Here is a 19,217-nt window from a genome sequence, read left to right as displayed (position 1 = left end):
TGCCCATCTATCTGGAGTCCAGCTTGGCTTGTGTGGCCCAGGCGCCCCCTCACACTTGCCCCAGCACACTCACCCAGCGCCATGCGGTCCAGGCTGCCCACCACCAGGCTGTCGAAAATATGGCCCCTCAGGCGCTGGGCCACGCTGCCGTGGCGCCCCAGGTCCTGGCCCATGAGCAGGAGCATCTGTGCAAAGGTGTAGCCACCCAGGGAGAGTGCGTGCACTACCAGTGGGCGGCTGGCCAGGGCCCCAGGCTCCCGCAGCAGTGCCAGCACGTGGGCAGCCCACCTCAGGCCCAGCCGCGGGCACAGGAAGTGGCTCAGCGCGCTCTCCACGGCCAGCACGTCGAAGCCGCAGGCCAGGTACAGCTGCACGTACTTGCTCTGGGCAGCTGGCCCCGCCCCCAGCCAGGGCAGGAGCAGGAGCAGTGGGCGGGGCCCTGGGGACCCCGCGGGGCCCGGCCTGCAGTACAAGTGGATGGAGCGGGAGAGCCGGGTCACCGTCACGTCGGCGGGGAGCAGCGGGACCATGGCCGCGCCCTGGAGGCCAGAGGAAGGAGGAGTGGTAGGTGGGCCTCCGCTCGCCCCCGCGGTTCCCCCACACACATCCGCTCTCAGATGGCTGCGGCTGGGATTAGCTCTCGGAGGGCCCTTTAAGCTTCTGCGGTTCTAATGCCCTTCGGGGAGCTGGGCAGTCAGCCCGGAGAGGAGGGAGCCCTCAATCTCTCCCTCAATCCCTCGCCCACCCCTGCCCTCCCGCTCTCCTCATACCCAGGAGTGGGGTCTGGAGAGGAGGAGGGACCAGCCATGGCGGTGGGGTTGGGTGCGGGGGGCGGGGGGGGGGGGGCGTGCTGGGGAAAGGCAGCATCTCCCTCGACTCTTCAGAAGAGCTTTCGATTCCCCACCCCAGCCTCTCTGATTGCCTCTCTGCTTTACACACACGCCATTTGGAAGTTGAGGGGCCAAGTCTGTCCACCCCGGTGCACTCCCAGCAGCCCTTCTGCCATCAGCTGAGGGAAGTTTGGAGTCAGAGGGTAGTACCAGAGTCAAAGCATGCAGGCCCCCCTACCCCATAACCTATCCAGGGCCCCAGCTCCCCCACTCCGCTCCCCATACCTACTGTCTTCAGGGCAGAACCCCTCACCTGCAGGATGCGGACTCACCTCCATCAGCCTCCTTTCCCTTCCCTCCCGCTCAGCTCCGGAGGGAAGGTGGGAAGGGTCAGGGACCTGGGAGACCTTGGTCCTCAACCTCCTGCTCCACCCCTCAAGCCTTCTTAAGCCCATTGGCAACATGAGCTTCTGGGCTGGGAGCCAGGGTGTCTGGCTCACAAGTCAGCAACATCCCCAGCCCAGATAAAAGTCTGGGAGGAGGCATGTGGGTTGCAAGGTGCAATATTCCCCTGGGACAGGTGGGTAGAGACTAGCCTTTCCTTCCGGAAGTGCCTCCGCCTCAGTTTCTCTGCTTGTGATCCTAACCAGGGAAAGAGGAGCCATCCACAGGCACCCCAACAGCTTCCTGTCTTTTGATCACCCCCGCCCCCGCCCCAACACACACACACACACTCAGCAGTGGCTCCACCTCACCCTTCACTTTTCAGGGCAGGCTGACCTCTGGATGGCCGGGCACAGGGGCTGCCCCAGGCAGGAATCCGACTCAGGAGACCTGGTCTCTCACAGGAGAGGACTTTCTGCTTCTCTGCTCTTCTGCCCTGCACTGAAGATTCCCTTTGAAGCAGGGTGATCGGAGGCTCCACGGTGGCGGGTGGGGGGTGGGAGGTGGGGTTGGTCTGACATCCTGTCAAGGTAGTAGGCAGGCTCTCCCCAGGGAAGAAAAGGGAAGTCGGCACTGGAGCATCAGGGGCTGAGCGGCTGGCAAGGAGGAGGGAGCCTGGAGGGGATGTTGCATAAGGACCTGGCTGTGACCTCGCACGTCATTCTCCCACCCCGTGTTAACCCCTTCCTCCCCACCCCGCCGCTGCTCTCGGTGGGAAGCGAACAAATGAGAAGCGAAACGTGTGTCCGCACTGCGGAGTCGGAGCTTCAGGAAGTCAATTAAGGGGAGGGGTTTCCTTGGGACCTCGCACCACCGGGAGTCCTGCTCCTCGATCCTCGCCATTCTCCGGGAAGGACACTGCTCCTCCCACTGCTCCCCGTGGTTCACAGTGCTTCCAGCTCCTTTCCGTTCTTCTAGTCTCTGGGAAAACCTAGGGACAAGAAGTAGGAAGGACTTTTCACGGTGGAGATGCTGGGGCGAGAAGAGGGGCGGGGCAGAGGGTGTTCCCTGCCCGGGGATGCGGGGACTCCTGCGTGTGGGTGCTTTAGGAGCAGTGTGGCACAGTATCCAGCAGGTGGCACCAGAATCCATCGACCTGCTGGACCCCAGGGAACCAGAGTGGGGCAGTTTCCTGGGCGACGGGCAGCCTTTCTGAAAGCCCTGCCCTTGGCAACCGTTCCCTGGTTGCCCATGTCCCTAGTAAAAATTTGGTTTCTGAAGGACAGGCTGGGGGTAAAATAATCTAATCTCAGAAAGGAGAGAGGCTGGCTGAGGATGGGAGAAGACTCTGAAAGACCTGCTCTCTGCTGTCATTTATTGCTAAGGACAGGTCACTGCGGCAGGTGCATCCCACACTCAGCACTGTAAGGCACTCACGCGTATCCCTGTGTTGTGGATGGGGAGAATGAGGCTGAGAGAGACAAAGTGTCTTGCCCAGGTCACCAGTGATGAGAGGTATGCCCAGTTAGGAAGCTGGACCTGCCTGGATGACCCTTCCCTTCCACCGCACCTCCTAGTTCTGGAAGTCTGAAGGGTCCAACCCCACAAGAGAAGCTGGCGTGGGGGTTGCTTCTGGGGCCCAGACCTGTTGGGAGACCAGGAGAGAGCAGTGAAGAGAAACCCACCCCTTCCAGCCCAGCTGTTCTTGCCTGCTGTGAGTGGGGTATCTCTCTATTCAGGGCTCCCTCATCTTGTAGGGGGCTCCCCTCTGTCAGAGGACCTGACACAGTTGGAGGGGAGGGGATTTAGGGCTTCTTGGGGGTTATGTGCACCCTCTAGGGAAACCAAAGACAGGTGACCTCTCTAAGGAGGACGCAAAGCTGGAGCCCAGGACTATTCTGGGAAGAAGAATCAGGAAAGAATGCTTCAGCAGCTGTGCAGAGGAGAAAAGCAACTTCTGCTGGGTCAAGGGACAGAGACTGGGGCACTTCCCTGGTCCAGTGACTAAGACTCCAAGCTCCCATTGCAGGTTCAACCCATGGTCAGGGAACTACATCCCACATGCCACAGCTAAGACCTGGTGCAGCCAAATAAATAAATATTGAGGGGGAGGGGGGAAGGACAGAGATTGGGAGGATTCAATTCAGTGATCGATTCGGCTCTCACTGCCTCATGGTCTTGTATCTCTGCCTACTCCCCATCTCCATCAGGATACTGAGTAGAATCTCATGCTGAACAGAAGCAGCACCCCAGCTGCTGACTCTGTCAGGTGTCCAATGAAACAGAACCAGTAGGACATATGTACATGATATTTATTTATGCCTGAGAACCGGGAGAGCCAGCTCCAAAAGCAAGAAGAGGTCTATGTCTGCGCTCAAGGACTTAGGCAGAGGAAGCAAGTGCTCTCTTAGCCTGTTGTTGTTGTTGCTCTCTTCAGGCCTTCAGCAGATTGGATGAAGCCCACCCACACTGGGAAGGACAATCCACTTTACCCAGCCTTGCAGATTCAGGTGTTCATCCCATCCAGAAATACCTGCACAAACACCCAGAATGTGTGACCAAATATCTGGAGACCACAGGGCCCAGTCAGGTTCACACATAAAATTAATCACCACACTCCCTCACCATCCTCCCAGACCTGATTCTCCTTAAACTTGCCCCATCTCAAAAAATAGCAATTCCATTTTTCTAGTTGTTCAGATAAACAAATAATAGCAACCCCCATCCAAATTGTTGGAGCCACCCTCAATTCCTACACCCCATGTTTAATCCATCAGCAAATCCTGTCTTAACTGTATTCATAATATATCTTCAGTCTGACCACTTCCTCCACTCTCTCCCATAGCAATGCTGGCCCAGGCCATCACCATCTCTTGCCTGGGTTCCTGCAGTGAGCTCCCGTTCTCCCAGCCCCCCGTGTTGTCTCCCTACAGGATCTTCCCAACACAGCAGCCAGGTGATTCTTTTATTTTTTAAAAAAGGTTTTGTTTTATTTATTTATTTGGCTGCACCAGGTCTTAGTTGCAGCATGCAGGATCGTTAGTTGTAGCATGCAGACTCTTAATTGTGGCGTGTGGAATCTAGTTCCATGACCAGGGATGGAACGTGGGCCTCCTGCATAGGAAGTGCAGAGTGTTAGCCACTGGACCACCAGGGAAGTCCCAGGTGATTCTTTTAAAACATAAGCCGGAGCAACTCATGCCTCTGTTCAAAGCCTTCCAGAAGCCAGGCACCCCTGGTGGCAAAGTAAAGCCCGGTCTCTCTCTCTCTTTTTAAAAAATTTCTTATAAATGTATTACATAATAATATTATGATTATTATCAATAATAATATAAGAAACATAGATGACTTGGGGTGTATCACGTCAGGTGCAGGAGGCCTCGGGACTGAAGCAGGAGGTGAAATCCCTCAGATGGAACTCCATACAAAAGGAGGGGCAAAGCAGAACTGACCATGTAAAGTTAAAAGCCCCAAGTGAACGGAACCCAAAACCCACAGGTGAGTGAGAGTGTGTGTGTGGCAGTCTGTTACAGTGCCACTGTGTGTGTGACCTGGTCTGTTAGTGAAAGTGTTCCTGGGTGTGAATCTGCCCAGAGAATGGGGCCAGTGGGCCAGGGTGGGGCAGGTGGGCACAGACAAGTGTGCCAAACCCCTGGCACACTTCTGCGCTGTGAAAACTTCTGTTTTCTGCGTTTTTAAAAAAATTGTATTTAAAAAGCTAGAAATGTAGACAGCAACTTGTGAGTAACATGGATGGAGCTTAGTCCAGAATCCAAACCCTAGGTTTAAAAACATCCTGGGTCCCCCAGCCCACAGGTCATTGCTGCGTGTGAGGAGTCACAGTAAGGGGGGCTGGGGTGCCCACTGGGGTCTTTGCCTCTCCCCAGGCGGTGGCCTGACTCTAGGGGTGCCCCTATGATCCCCTCCTAGAAGCCCAATGGGAGGCGGAGCACTGCCTCCCAGGGCCTTTGGGGGCCTCTCCCAAGCAGCAAGGCTTCTCCAAGAAGGGCCCCCCAGGCTCGGCGAGTAAAGCTCAGTCTTACTGTGGCCTACAAGGCCCCACTATGCCAGACCTTGTTTTCTCTCCCTCTGCCCTCACCCGCTCGGATCCCATCGCACAGGGCTTGCCATTCTCCAGTGCTTCCCCCCAGCCAGAGCCCTCCGCTTCCCCAGAAACCCCCAGGGCTCACTCCTTCATGTCCCTCGAGTCTCTACTCCAGCTGCATCTTGTGAAACAACCTTCTCTCTGACACCCTGTATGAAACAGCAAACCACCACCCTACCCCCACTGCTGGCATTCCCTCTTCCTCCTTTGTTGTTTTTCACAACAATCACAAACATACTGTCTGCATGAGTGGATGATTAAGTACAACGCATCGCCTAATACACACCGGTAAGTAGAGCAATGCTGAGATACAAAGATAGACAGGACACCATGTTCCCCTGGTGGAACTTGGGACCTGGCTGGGCAGATAAACTTGATGTTCTGTCTGTGGGGAGTGGCGTGTATACATATGATAACATATGATGCTCTTGGAGTGTTTGCCGTATGCTGGGCATTGTATAGGCCTGTGTTATGTCATTTAATATAGCCCCATGAAGTGGAAACCATGTCCTCGATTCCAGAGGAGAAAACGGGCCCAGAGGGGCAAAGTGATTTGCCCAAGGTCACCCAGCTACTCAGCCACTGAACTGAGATTGTGACACCATTGCTTGCTCTCTAGCCCCCAAGTCCCTCCTCCTCCCACTTTCCCAGGGGATCCCAGAGGTGGAGAAGGAAAAAGAGGAGAGGAAGGGAGAGGTTTTTGCCCTGCAGGAGAGAAGCAGAGTGGGACTGAGCCGGCAGGGGGCTCTGAGTGTCTGGGCACCTCGCCAGCCACTGCCGGCCTCTCTCCACCCCCTTTACTCATGTGGCCTCTACAGCCCTGGGGGTTGATGGGGCTCCCTCCCCTGGCACCAGCCTTCTCTGCCACACCCCTACCCTTGCCTGGGGCCTGGCTACACAGGGATCCCTTTCTGGCCCAGTGAGGCATGTAACCCCGGGCTGACAGGCGTCCGGATGCCAGGGCAGCTTGGCTGGCCAAGGGTGAGGTCACGGGCTGAGCACTTGGTGCCTGGCCCCTCCTCCCTCCCATCAGAGTCTCTCTCCTCACCCTGTGGGCTGCAAAATGCCCCCCTGCGACCTCTCTCCTGCATCACAACCGGATCTGGCCTTCCCTGGCGAGGCCTGGTATATTAGTTTACTGTGGCTGCTGTAACAAATTACCACGAATTTAGCTTCTAATAAGGAGAAGGCAATGGCACCCCACTCCAGTACTCTTGCCTAGAAAATCTCATGGACGGAGAAGCCTGGTAGGCTGCAGTCCATGGGGTCGCTAAGAGTCAACACAACTGAGTGACTTCGCTTTCACTTTTCACTTTCATGCATTGGAGAGGGAAATGGCAGCCCACTCCAGTGTTCTTGCCTGGAGAATCCCGGGGACGAGGGAGCCTGGTGGGCTGCCGTCTCTGGGGTTGCATGGAGTCGGACACGACTGAAGCGACTTAGCAGCAGCAGCAGCAGCAGCAGGTTCTAATAAAACAACACAAATGTTCTATCTTATGGTTCTGGAAGTCTGAAGTTGAAAATGGATCCTCCATGCTGTGTTCCTTCTGGTTTTTTTTTTTCTTTTCTTTTTTTTTTGGGGGGGGGGGCTATGCTTCACGGCATGTGAGATCCCAGTTCCCTGACCGGGGATCAAACCTGCATCCCCTGCACTGGAAGCAGGGAGTCTTAGCCACTGAGCCACCAGGGAAGTCCCTGCCTCTGTTCCTTCTGGAGGCCCTAGAAGAGAGAAAATTCCCTTGCTTTTTCTGGCTTCTAGAGACCACCTGAATTCTTCAGCTCTGGGCCCCTTCCTGCATCTTTAAAGCCAGCAGTGCGTCATCTTCAAACCGCACTGCCTTTCTGACCTCAGTTCCCATGGTCACATCTGCTCCGACTGACGCTCCTGCCTCCCTAGAAAGTGGAAAGTGTCTGACTCTTTGCGACCCCATGGACTGTGTAGCCCACCAGGCTCCTTCGTCCATGGAATTTTCCAGGCAAGAATACTGGAGTGGGTTGCCATTTCCTTCTCCAAGGGATCTTTCCAACCTAGGGATCGAACCCCAGTCCTCCACATTGCAGGCAAACGCTTTACCATCTGAGCCACCAGGGAAGCCTCCTAGAGGACTCTTGGAATCATTGTTCCATCCAGATAATCCATAAAAACAGCTTGTTTTGAAACCCTTGATGTGGTCTCATCTGCAGAGTCCCTTTGGCAGTGCGAGAGTCACTAGAGTGCCTAGGACATGGGCATTTTTGGAGGGCCATCATTCAGCTTACCACACCCAGCAGGATGCTCACCTCCTCTGTGTTTATGGCCCTTTTACCTGAACCTTGCTCTCTGCTAAATACCACGGACAAGGGACTTCCCTGATGGTCCAGTGGCTAACACTCCCCGCTCCCAATACAGGAGGCCCTGGGTTCAATCCCTGGTCGGGGAACTAGATCCCAAATAAGAGTTCACATGTTACAACTTGAAGCTCCTGTGTGCCTTGGCGAAGATGGAAGACCCCGCGTGCTACAACTAAGACCCAGCGCAGCCAAAGAAATACATATTGAAATACAGTAGACACTGTGTACCACACCATTCCTAAGAGATGGTTTCAGATCCCCACTGTATGACAGAGAGCTTGCTGACTCTAGAGCCTGTGGGCTCGCTGTGCTCCCAAGGCTGCTTCCCCAGATTGGAAATGAACCCCTCCCTCCTGGGAATTCCCACTGGCCCCTGTGCTTTAGCTCTGAGCCCCTTGGGTTTGCATCTTGGTCTGGCTCACAGGCTGCCCCGAAGCAGGGGGTTGTGTCTTAACTCCTGGGGTCCTGGCACGGGGCATGGAGGAGCAGGCACATGGGCAAAGTCAGGATGGTAAGAAGAGAGAGGATTTTGTGGGCTGGGTTTTGTGGGCTCTGGCAGCCCCCCTGCCATGCATGTAAGGTTGTGCGTCTATTTTTCTGGGCTGAGGGAGCACCAGATTCTCAGAAGGGGGTTGACCTCTGAGGATCAACAAACCCTGCTCTGGCTGGTCCTCACCGGCCTTTTCTGGGCTCCCTTCTCTGAACCAGCCTTCTGCAAAGATTCACCCAGCCCCAGGGGCCGAGGCCAAGGAGGCTGTGAGGAGCTGCTGGGATGAGGGTTGGTTCATAGTGCACTCTTCCTGCACTCAGTCCACGATTCAGTACTTCCTGCACTTCCACAGTACGGGGCTTCCCTGGTGGCTCAGACAGTAAAGAATCCGCCTGCAATGCAGGAGACAAAGGTTTGATCCCTGGGTTGGGAAGATCCCCTGGAGAAGGGCGTGGCTACTCACTCCAGTATTCTTGCCTGGAAGATTCCATGGACAGAGAAGCCTGGTGGGCTACAGACCATGGGGTCTCAAGGAGTCGGACTCAATTGTGCAACTAACACTTTCACTTTCACACAGGATGCCACTCTCTGCCCTCCTCCCATGTCACCCCCACCTCTCCCCAACTCTCCATATCTCAGTGTCCACTCTGACTTCCCTTATCACCTCCCAAGCCCCTGCCTGCCCCAAGGCTCCTGGCGGTCTCCACCCTTCAAGTTTTTCCTGTCCTTACCCTACAGACATGACTTCACCCTCCTATCAGCATCGACCCAGCCCAAAGGGAAAAGTGAGCATTCCTCACAGCTCTGCCCGAGCCAGGACTAGAACACTGCCCTCCCAGTTTGCAAGTGAGGCTTCTTCAGACACATTATTAGTTGTTATTATTATTATCACTGTTACTGTTAATGATAGAGTTTGATGAATTGCTTATTTCACATGGTGAAACAAGATGCTTATTATAAGCAATCTGCTCCAACTGCCTGAGGCAACAGTATTTCTGATTTACCCCTCACCCTTGTTTTTATTCCTAGAAAAGTTTTGCAAGAAACTCCACCAGCCCCCCTCCCACAGGCAACCTGATCAGAGGTTACACCTGTGCTGGGAGTAGGGCCCAGAGCATAGAAACAAATAGACCACAGGCCACTTGTACCCACAGCCTGTGTTTCAGGGCGAGGGGACCCCAGGGCATTCAACCGGGCAGCCCCAAGCCTGGAGCCTGTCCGCTCCTTCCTTCCTTACCCAGCCCAGGTGCTGTGGCAGGTAAGGTAGAAGTGAGTCCCCAGTGTCAACTTTGCCATTTACATAATGAAGGCATCAGGTCTCAGAAAAGGAGGAGATCTGAGATGAGGACAGGAGATTGCTGTGAGGTTCCTCAGCCAGCTGCAGGAGGAGCTGGCCCTGGGTTGGGGCTGCTGGCTTCTCCTCTGGCAATAAAGGTTGAGCAGGGGGCTTCCCCCCATCCATGTCCTGACCAAACCTCACATGGATGCTGCCGTGGTGGCTGTGGTCATTGCCCCCTCGGCCCCATGGGCCCCTCAGCTGCCTCTCTGTTCCTCCCAGCACCTGAGGGCTGGGGGCATCGCCAGGAGGTTGGAAAGGTGGCAGGTCTCCACTTCCCTGCTGCGGAAAACGACTCGGTTTTCCTGGCCCTTGTGGGAAGGCTTCCTGCTGTCAAAAACCAAAGCCCAGCTGCAGTTTGCCCCAACCCCTGTTTGTGTGGGAGAAAAGGCTGAGCCCCAGTTTTGGCTCTCAATCTTTTTCCCCCACTGCCCTCTGATCCTGATCCTGGGTGGTCCCAGGGTCTGGGTAGGATGGGAGGGGCAGAGTAGGGACCTCAGCTCTAAGCAAGGCGTGTGCTTTTACACTGGAATGCTAGAACAAGGACACTTTTCCCTGGGGCCCACTCTGCCCTATAAAACTTAAACAGATCAACCTCACAGATGGTATCACTGCTCCTACCAGCCGCAACCTCTTTAATTCTACCTGCTGGGGAGAGTGCACCTTGCCGTCCCTTCCTGGGTAGGAATCCTCCTCTCCCAGCCACTTCTGTCTCTTCTGTCACTTCTGTCTCTTACTCATCCCTACCTGCTCCTGGTACCCTATCCCCCTCCAGTCTCTTCTGTATGCTCCCCCTAAACTTCAATCCCTCCACTCACCGCAGAGGCTTTATTTGTCACCCCTGGAATCATAACACCATGGTAATATGGCAGCAAACAGCTCCATAGTATTTTGTGTGCTATTTCTATGTATCCAAAGCATTTTGGGGACTTCCCTGGTGGCTCAGTGGCTGAGACTCTGCCCTCCCAATCCAGGAGGCCTGGGTTCGAACCCTGGTCAGGGAACTAGGTTCCACATGTTGCAACTAAAGACTCAGCGCAGCTATATATATATATATATATATATATATATATATATACACACATATATATATATGTATATATATATATACATTTCATGTATACAGACTCATCTAGTGGCCCCAGTTACTAGTTACTCTATGGAGGAAGAGTTGTTGTTATCCCCATTTGGCAAATGAGGAGTCTGAATCACTGGAAAACAGTAAGGTTGAGTTAAGTCTAAGGACTGCAGAAATCAAGGAGCTAGAGAGCCCCAAAGCAGACATTTGGCAACAGCTGTCCTTGTCAAAAGATGAAAGCACTCTTTTTCTTTTTAAAAAAATTGCACAGTAATGTGTGCAGCAGACCTCCCTGACCCTTGTCCCAGTCACTCCTAATCCCCAAGAGCTAAAGACACAAAGAGATGAAATGCAGGGACTCGCTGGGGAGGCTCCCTGCCAACCTGCCCCAGCTCCTCCACCCTGGGGGCCAGCTTGGTTCCTGGAGCCTCCTTCCTCTTACCACGCTGCTTCTCATTTGCCCCTATTTGTCTTCATCTCTCTTGGAGAAAGCAGGCAATCAGCCACAGGCACTGGCCTTCTGGGTGCTGGGGAGGTGTTCTGACCTCCTGAGCAGAGGAGCTCCCACCCCAGGCGTGAAATCTGACTCTTCTCAATGGTTTCTGCTGTGGCCCCTCCACCCTTCTGCCTCTGAGGGTCAAACCAAACTCCACTCCCAGGTGGTGGGCTCATGGCTGCCAGGGGCATCCCTGGAATGTGACCTCATCCTCTGTTCACAGAGAAGGGGTAGGAAATCTCAGAGCAAGGTTCAGAGGGAGCGTTAGAGAACAGCCAGGCTCAGGAAGGCTGGACAGGGCAGTGTCTGAGGGAAGATGTTAGCCAGGCCGCTGGGAGGAGCCGAGAGGGGGCCTAGTGTAGGACTTAGGGAGAGTGCAGGATTCTTGGGTTATGGAGGTGTGGAACGTGTTGAAGCACTCTCCTGGGTGATGCATGTGGTACTGAATGTAAAAAGCTCTGTTTTTCTGGTTAAAAAATAATGTTTGGACAAATCACTGAGTTTTCACTGAGGGAAAGTATTTTCAAAAGATGTATCTGATAAAGGACTATCATCCGAAATATACAAAGAATTCTTAAAACTCAACAAGCAAAGGAAATAGCTCAATTTTTAAACGAGCAAAAGAGTTGAAAGACATCTCACTGAAGAAGATGGTAAATAAACAAAGGAAAAGGTGCTCAACATCCTATGTTATCAGGGAATTCCAAACTAAAAAAGCAGTGTGATTCTGTTAGACATTCATTACAAGGGTTAAAATCTGAAACACTGACATCGCCAAATGCTACTGAGCATGTGGAGAAACAGGAACTCTGATTCACTGCTGGTGGGAATGCAAGTGGGGAGACTGGTTGTTTCAAAACACTTTCTTCCCATATGATCTAACAATTGTGTTCCTTGATATTTACCCAAATGAACTGAAAACATATGCCCATACAAAAACCTGCCTATGAATGTTGTGGCAGCTCTATCATAACTGCCAAAACTTGGGAGGTAACCGAGATGTTCTTTAGTAAGTGGATGGATGACTAAATGTGATAATGTGAGAATGGATAACTAAACTGTGGTTCATCCAGACAATGGGATATCCTTCAGCACTAGGAAGAAAAGAGCTATTGAGGAGGAAACTTAGACACATATTTCTCAATGAAGGAAACCAGCTTGAAAAGGCTTCATACTATATGATTTCAACCAAATGACATTTTTGAAAAGGCAAGACATATTTTGGCCACCTGATGCGAAGAGCTGACTCATTGGAAAAGACCCTGATGCTGGGAAAGATTGAAGGTGGGAGGAGAAGGGGACGACAGAGGATGAGATGGTTGGATGGCGTCACTGACTCAATGGACATGAGTTTGAGTAAACTCCAGAAGTTGGTGACAGACAGGGAGGCCTGGCATGCTGCAGTCCATGGGGTCACAAAGAGTCGGACACGACTGAGGGACTGAACTGAACTGAATGGAAACACTGAAAGGATCAGTCGTTGCCGGGAGCTGGGGAACAGGAAGCAGTAATCTAGGTGAAACAGTGATGGTGATGGAGGGTGATAAGGGGTGACTGAGAAGGCTTTTAGAGATAAAGCTGCCTGGGTTTGCTGGTGAATTAGATGCAAGGGTGAGAGCAAGCGAGGAGTCAGGAAAAACAGTTAGATTTTTGGTTAGTCAACTGAGGAGGGGAAAGTAGTAACATTACATAAAATAGGGAAGAATGAGGGAGACTGAAGGGAAAGTTCTCTCGGTGGAGAGGTTGGCTGGTGTTTTGTGGGAAATGACCAGGGGAAAGAGCTATGTTTTGGACATGACAAGAAGCATTTCTTAGTTGAGCAGAGATGTCAGGTAGGAGGTTAGACAATAGGAATCTGGAGCCCAGAAGTCAGAGTTGGTATTTAAAGCCAAGTTACCAGATGAGATTGCCTAAGCAAGACTATATACCATATGTGGAGGGGGCTGAGCAGCAGAGGAGGGGAGCCGGGCAGGCACTGAGTCTCCAGAGCCAAGAAGAGTAAGCGACAGAGGAAAAGGTGATGGAAGGTGTCTACTGTTTCAGGGAAGTCAAGAAAGAAGATTCAGGTCCACTGCACTTGGTCTTGACAGGAGCTGATTCAGGATTGCAGTGGGATGGAGGCCATGCTGGAGCAGGAGGTAAGGAAGTAGAGATGATGGGGCAGACAGCTGGAGAAGTTCTGCCGTGAGGAGCAAAGCAGTAGGCCAGTTGCTTGGCTAGTGCTTCTTACCACTGCTTTCCCCTACCTGTTGATTCTTGTGCTCTGTTACGCTACATTAAAAAAAAAATCATTGTGTATTGCTTATATGTGGAATCTTAAAAAGTTCAACAGGGATCTCCCTAGTGGTCCAGCGATTAAATGGGTTTGATACCTAGTGAGGGAGTTAAAAGATCAAATTGCCAACATCCGCTGGATCATGGAAAAAGGAAAGGAGTTCCAGAAAAACATCTATGTCTGCTTTATTGACTATGCCAAAGCCTTTGACTGTGTGGATCACAATAAACTGTGGAAAATTCTGAAAGACATGGGAATACCAGACCACCTGACCTGCCTCTTGAGAAACCTATATGCAGGTCAGGAAGCAACAGTTAGAACTGGACATGGAACAACAGACTGGTTCCAAATAGGAAAAGGAGTACGTCAAGGCTGTATATTGTCACCCTGCTTATTTAACTTATATGCAGAGTACATCATGAGAAACGCTGGACTGGAAGAAGCACAAGCTAGAATCAAGATTGCCAGGGGAAATATCAATAACCTCAGATATGCAGATAACATCACCCTTATGGCAGAAAGTGAAGAGGAACTAAAAAGCCTCTTCATGAAAGTGAAAGAGGAGAGCAGAAAAGTTGGCTTAAAGCTCAACATTCAGAAAACGAAGATCATGGCATCTGGTCCCATCACTTCATGGGAAATAGATGGGGAAACAGTGGAAATAATGTCAGACTTTATTTTGGGGGGCTCCAAAATCACTGCAGATGGTGATTGCAGCCATGAAATTAAAAGACGCTTACTCCTTGGAAGAAAAGTTATGACCAACCTAGATAGCATATTCAAAAGCAGATATGTTACTTTGCCAACAAAGGTCCATCTAGTCAAGGCTATGGTTTTCCCAGTGGTCATGTATGGATGTGAGAGTTGGACTGTGAAGAAAGCTGAGCGCTGAAGAATTGATGATTTTGAAGTGTGGTGTTGGAGAAGACTCTTGAGAGTCCCTTGGACTGCAAGGAGATCCAACCAGTCCATTCTGAAGGAGAGCAGCCCTGGGATTTCTTTGGAGGGATTGATGCTGAAGCTGAAACTCCAGTACTTTGGCCACGTCATGCGAAGAGTTGACTCATTGGAAAAGACTCTGATTCTGGGAGGGATTGGGGGCAGGAGGAGAAGGGGACGACCGAGGATGAGATGGCTGGATGGCATCACCGACTGGATGGACGTGAGTCTGAGTGAACTCCAGGAGTTGGTGATGGACAGGGAGGCCTGATGTGCTGCGATTCATGGGGTCGCAAACAGTTGGACATGACTGAGTGACTGAATTGAACTGAGGGAGTTAAGATCCCACCTGCTTTTCAGCTGAAACGCCAAAACATAAAATAGAAATACTATTGTAACAAATTCAATAAAGACTTCAAAAATGGCCCATATAAAATGTTCTTTAAAAAAATAAATAAAAATTAAAAGTACAACAAACCAGTGAATATAACATAAAAAAGTAGACTTTCAGATATAGAGAACGAACTAGTGGTTATCAGCTGGGGTGCAATATAGCGGTGGGGGAGTGGGAGGTTCAAAGTACTGGATATAAGATACTGGCGCACAGATGTAGTGTACAACATGGGAAATACAGCCATTATTTTGTAATAACTGTAAATGGAAAGCAACCTTTAAAATTATATAAAATTAAATCATTGTAGCTTTGTAATATAGTTGAATATTTATGTAAATGGATATATACCACCCGAGGAGCAAGTTTTTGCCATATATCCCATTTGTCACTCTTCTATCCCCAAAAGTGCTCAAGTATTTTTGCCTGTTATTCTTACAGCTGAGCTATAGAATAACTATTTCAAAATTTTAAAAAATCTCATTGATATTTTAATTGGAATAGTACTCAACATATAAGTCAAGTTGGAAAGAATGAATGATTTTATAAAATAATGAGAAGTTCTACCCAGAAACGAGATTTGTTTCTCCATTGGTCAAGGCCTTTTTCAGGTTTTTCAGTTTTATTGAGGTACAAGGTTGTGAGATAGGTGAGCGTGTTGTGTGACCGTCTGGCACGTGCACACACTGCGGGATTCTCACAGCCTCTTATAGCTCTCATACAGTTCTATAGGTTTCTTCACCCAGGTTTCTTTCATTTCCTGTTAAGTTTCCTTCTTTCCTTAATGCATTTTGCCTATATCAAATGGGATATTTCTCCCAAATCTTGTATAGAAAAGCTATTGATGGAGATATTTAGCTTTAACCTGCTGCTGCTGCTAAGTCGCTTCAGTCGTGTCCCACTCTGTTCGACCCCATAGACGGCAGCCCACCAGGCTCCCCCGTCCCTGGGCTTCTCCAGGCAAGAACACTGGAGTGGGTTGCCATTTCCTTCTCCAATGCATGAAAGTAAAAAGTGAAAGTGAAGCCGCTCAGTCGTGTCTGACTCTTAGTGACCCCGTGGACTGCAGCCCACCAGGCTCCTCCATCCATGGGATTTTCCAGGCAAGAGTACTAGAGTGGGGTGCCATTGCCTTCTCTATTTAGCTTTAACCTAATCACAGTTTTTTCTAATGGGTTTCCAAGTGTTTCACAGTGTAATGCTATTTTGGCTTCTCATTTACTCTTTTCCAATATTTCATACTTACGTTTCTTCTTCCTCCTTCTATTCCTCTTCACCTTCCTCCTCCTTTTTCTTCTCACATTTTTACATCTCAATTCGGCTACAAATTGCAAAACAAAGTTGTGTGGGAGAAAGCATTGCTAGAAGAATCTCTGCTTCTAATTTTAATGAGAATGTCTCTTGTGCTTGACAGTTCAGTATGGGGTTAGCTGTTCTTTTGAAATATAATTTTTATCAGTAAAGGTGATATCCTTCCATTATTCTTTTTTGAATATCTTTTGAACATCTAGTAAAATGAGAAAATGTATTTTTTATAGTAGGCCTGTTGATATATTATTTAGTGCATTTAAAATTTTATTGAAAAAGGTATTTGTATCATACATTCAAAAGAGTTTATAAAATTATATGTAAAAAGTAAAGTATATATGATATTATAAAAATATACTAAAATGGACACTCATGTATCTACCACATAAGATGAGAAATAGAACATGACCAGCATCTCATCTTTTATTTTGTTTTTTTTTGCCACACAGTGAGACATGTGGAATCTTAGTTCCCTGACCAGGGATCAAACCTACACCCCCTGCAATGGAAGTGTGGAATCTTAACCATTGGACCACCAAGGAAGTCCCTCCTTTCCTTTGGGAGGAAGGGAGCATCTTAGAAGCCCCCTGAGTTCCCTTCATTCAGTCTTAACCAGTCCCCGGTTATGTCCTCCCCTCCCCTAGGAAATGAGTCTCTTGATGTTTAGGCTAATCTCTTCCTTGCTTTTGTTTATAGTTTCATTGCATCTGCGTATTTTCCTAAACAGGGCTGAGAAGGAAACATAATCCTAACTGTGAAACGAAAGGCCACTCTTGCACTCTTCCAGGATGAGAGATGCTGAACAGAGCTTCTGGGTTTTGGTGTGACTTTGACGTCCCTGAGAGTTTACAAGACCCTTTGCTGGGAATAACTGTGGAGCACATCTCGAGGGAGTCCTGAAAAACACAGAGCTCACTGCGGTGAGAGCTGTAGCTGTGAACTAGACCTCGGACATCTGGATGGAATATGCTCAGGGCAGTAGGTTGCGCTGTGCTCTCTGCTTCTTCTCCTTTTAAACACTTTTTATTTTATATTGGAGTATATCTGATCCACAATGTCACGATAGATTCAGGTACACAGCAGAGCAACTCAGCCATGCATATATGTGTATCCATTCTTCCCCCAGCTCCCTCCCATCCAGGCTGCCACACAATAGTGTGTGCTCTCTGCTTCGGAGCTCACTCCCATCTTCTCTCAGGAGCAGGCCACAGTGGAACCCTTCCTCAGCAGGTGTGGAAGGGTGAACAGCAGCCTCACTGTACTCAGTCAAGACAAGGCAAGTACTGCAAACACCGACCGGGGCAGGCTCACCCAGATATTCTGAGCTGAGAGTCTAAAGATGGTGCAAGGATCGTGGTGACAACTGTCAAAGCGTCCGTCTCTTGAGTCAGTCACGCTGCTCCGATCTGAACCCATGTCCCTTTACATGAGGCACACGGCTGATGCCCTGGAATCCCCCTTCACTATCTTTCCAGGAGATCCTTTTGCCTCTCTCCTGTGACGGATTTCCTATGCTTTCCAGAAAACCTGCATGAAAGATAAACTTTTTGAAATCTTGCGTTTCTGAAAAATCTATATATTCTTTTTACTTGATAGATAACTTGAATGAATCCAAATCCAAAGCCTTTCTTATATGTAATCCTTTGTATGTTACTTTTTTTTTTTTTCTTTTTGAAAGTTTCTTGACTCTTCTCTTTAATGGCCTGGGTATGGGTTTATTTTCATCCAACCAACCCTTATAATCCAGTAACGCATATCCTTCTGTTCTGGAAAATTTCCTCCAATTAGTTCATTGGTGATTTCCTCCCTTTCAGTTTTCTCTTTTTAGAATTTATATTATTTCTATTTAGATTATTTCTATTATCCTGAAAGTGTCCTTTAAAATTCTTATCAACAAGAACGTACTTTATAGCACAGAGAACTCTACTCAACCCTCTGTAATGGCATATTTGGGAAAATAATCTTAAAAAGAATAGACATATGTATATGTATAACTGATTCACTTTGCTGTACACCTGAAACTACAATAACACATTGTAAATCAACTATATTCCAATTTTTAAAATGCTCTCATCTTTCCCCTCCTGCATTCCCACATTTTCTATCTCTTTGTACGTTTGTTTTACTTTCCAGGGAGATTCAATCAGCTTTACCTGCCTGTCTTTCTGTTGATTTTTTTGTTTCTGCTGTCAGAATTTTATTTCTCAAGACATAATTGTTGCTTTTGCTATTCTCTGGCTGTTTCTTTGTATAGCACCTTGTTCTTGTTTCATGGATGCAGATCTTATCCCTCTAAGGATACTGTGGTTTTTTTGACCCTCTCTTCTCTCTGGGTAGTCTGTTTCTTCGAAGTTACTTTTTTTCTGATTGTTTTGTTACTCTCTTCTGCCTTTGAAAATTCCCTAACTGTCTGGCAATCTTTGGCTATGATTAAGATTGTGGGGATGGGAGGGCGGCTAGTCAGAAACTCTGAACTCAGAAAGAGGCTGGGTTTGCCACTGCAGCTTGGGCTAGCTGGGCTGTTTCTCATGTCAGTAACTTTAGGTCTTTCCTCCTGGACTGGTGAAATACCCCAGAGTAGTGTCATCTCCTGTCTAGGTCCTACTCCTAGCACTTGGGGAGCCTGATGGTGATAGAAAGCTCAGCATCTCTGCATTTCACCAATCCGTCTGGCAAGGTCAACTGATCCTTTGGATTTCAGTATTTTTCAGTGTGGTATCTCCATTGACAACTGTGCTCCAACCCAGATACCTTCTATCTTATCTTCAGAAGAAAACTCCCCAGACTCTCGCTGGGATATGAGAGGAGCTGTTGCCCAGGGGTTTGGAGCTAGGGGAGAGATGGAGGAATCTAACTGCCCATTCTGGTCCTTATCCTAGCAACCTCTTCCACCTTTCACTTCTGGGAATCCATAGGTACCACGGAGTTCTCCATGCCTCTGAGAATCTTGCAATGCAGATCCAGTAGGCTTTCAGCTCCCATCAGCCGTGATAGCTGACATGACTTTTTCCTTGGCGCCGATAAGTCAGTGCTGGTCTGCCATTCTGCTTCAAAAATGTTGTGGCTGTTGTCTTTTTCCATGTTCTCTCTATCCTTGTAGGTTTATCTCTTGATTTAAAAAACCTCTTTATTGAAGTTTTAGTGGGGTTTTGGGAAGGAGTGAAAGTAGATGTACACATTCAATTACCATCTTAACCCAGAACCCTAACTTCCCTTTACAACATGTTTTTAAAAATATAATTCCTGGGAATCAC

The 19,217-nt window shown here is 49.4% G+C and overlaps 1 protein-coding gene and 1 long non-coding RNA gene across 3 annotated transcripts in view; one reads left to right on the top strand and one right to left on the bottom strand.

Moving 5' to 3' along the window:
* LOC138438912 (transmembrane protein 53-like) overlaps positions 1 to 1,881 on the bottom strand; it is a 4,239-nt gene extending 2,358 nt beyond the window's left edge. The window contains exons 1-2 of one of the 2 annotated variants that reach the window (XM_069586942.1): positions 1,586 to 1,881; positions 74 to 539 (exon numbers count right to left, since the gene is read on the bottom strand). In XM_069586942.1, the coding sequence (XP_069443043.1) occupies positions 74 to 530 (457 nt within the window). In that variant the 5' untranslated portion in view covers positions 531 to 539; positions 1,586 to 1,881. The remainder of the gene's footprint in view (positions 1 to 73; positions 540 to 1,585) is intronic. The other variant, XM_069586941.1, reaches the window with a different exon arrangement.
* LOC138438913 (uncharacterized) lies at positions 444 to 19,217 on the top strand. Its single transcript, XR_011256500.1, has 3 exons — positions 444 to 564; positions 4,583 to 4,712; positions 16,691 to 19,217. It is a non-coding gene; the product is annotated as an uncharacterized lncRNA (long non-coding RNA).

This window comes from Ovis canadensis, chromosome 4 (assembly GCF_042477335.2).
Source record: "Ovis canadensis isolate MfBH-ARS-UI-01 breed Bighorn chromosome 4, ARS-UI_OviCan_v2, whole genome shotgun sequence".
Classification (NCBI taxonomy): domain Eukaryota; kingdom Metazoa; phylum Chordata; class Mammalia; order Artiodactyla; family Bovidae; genus Ovis; species Ovis canadensis.
The sequence above is the reverse complement of the archived record's forward strand: the minus strand, read 5'-3'. Positions and strand labels throughout refer to the sequence as shown.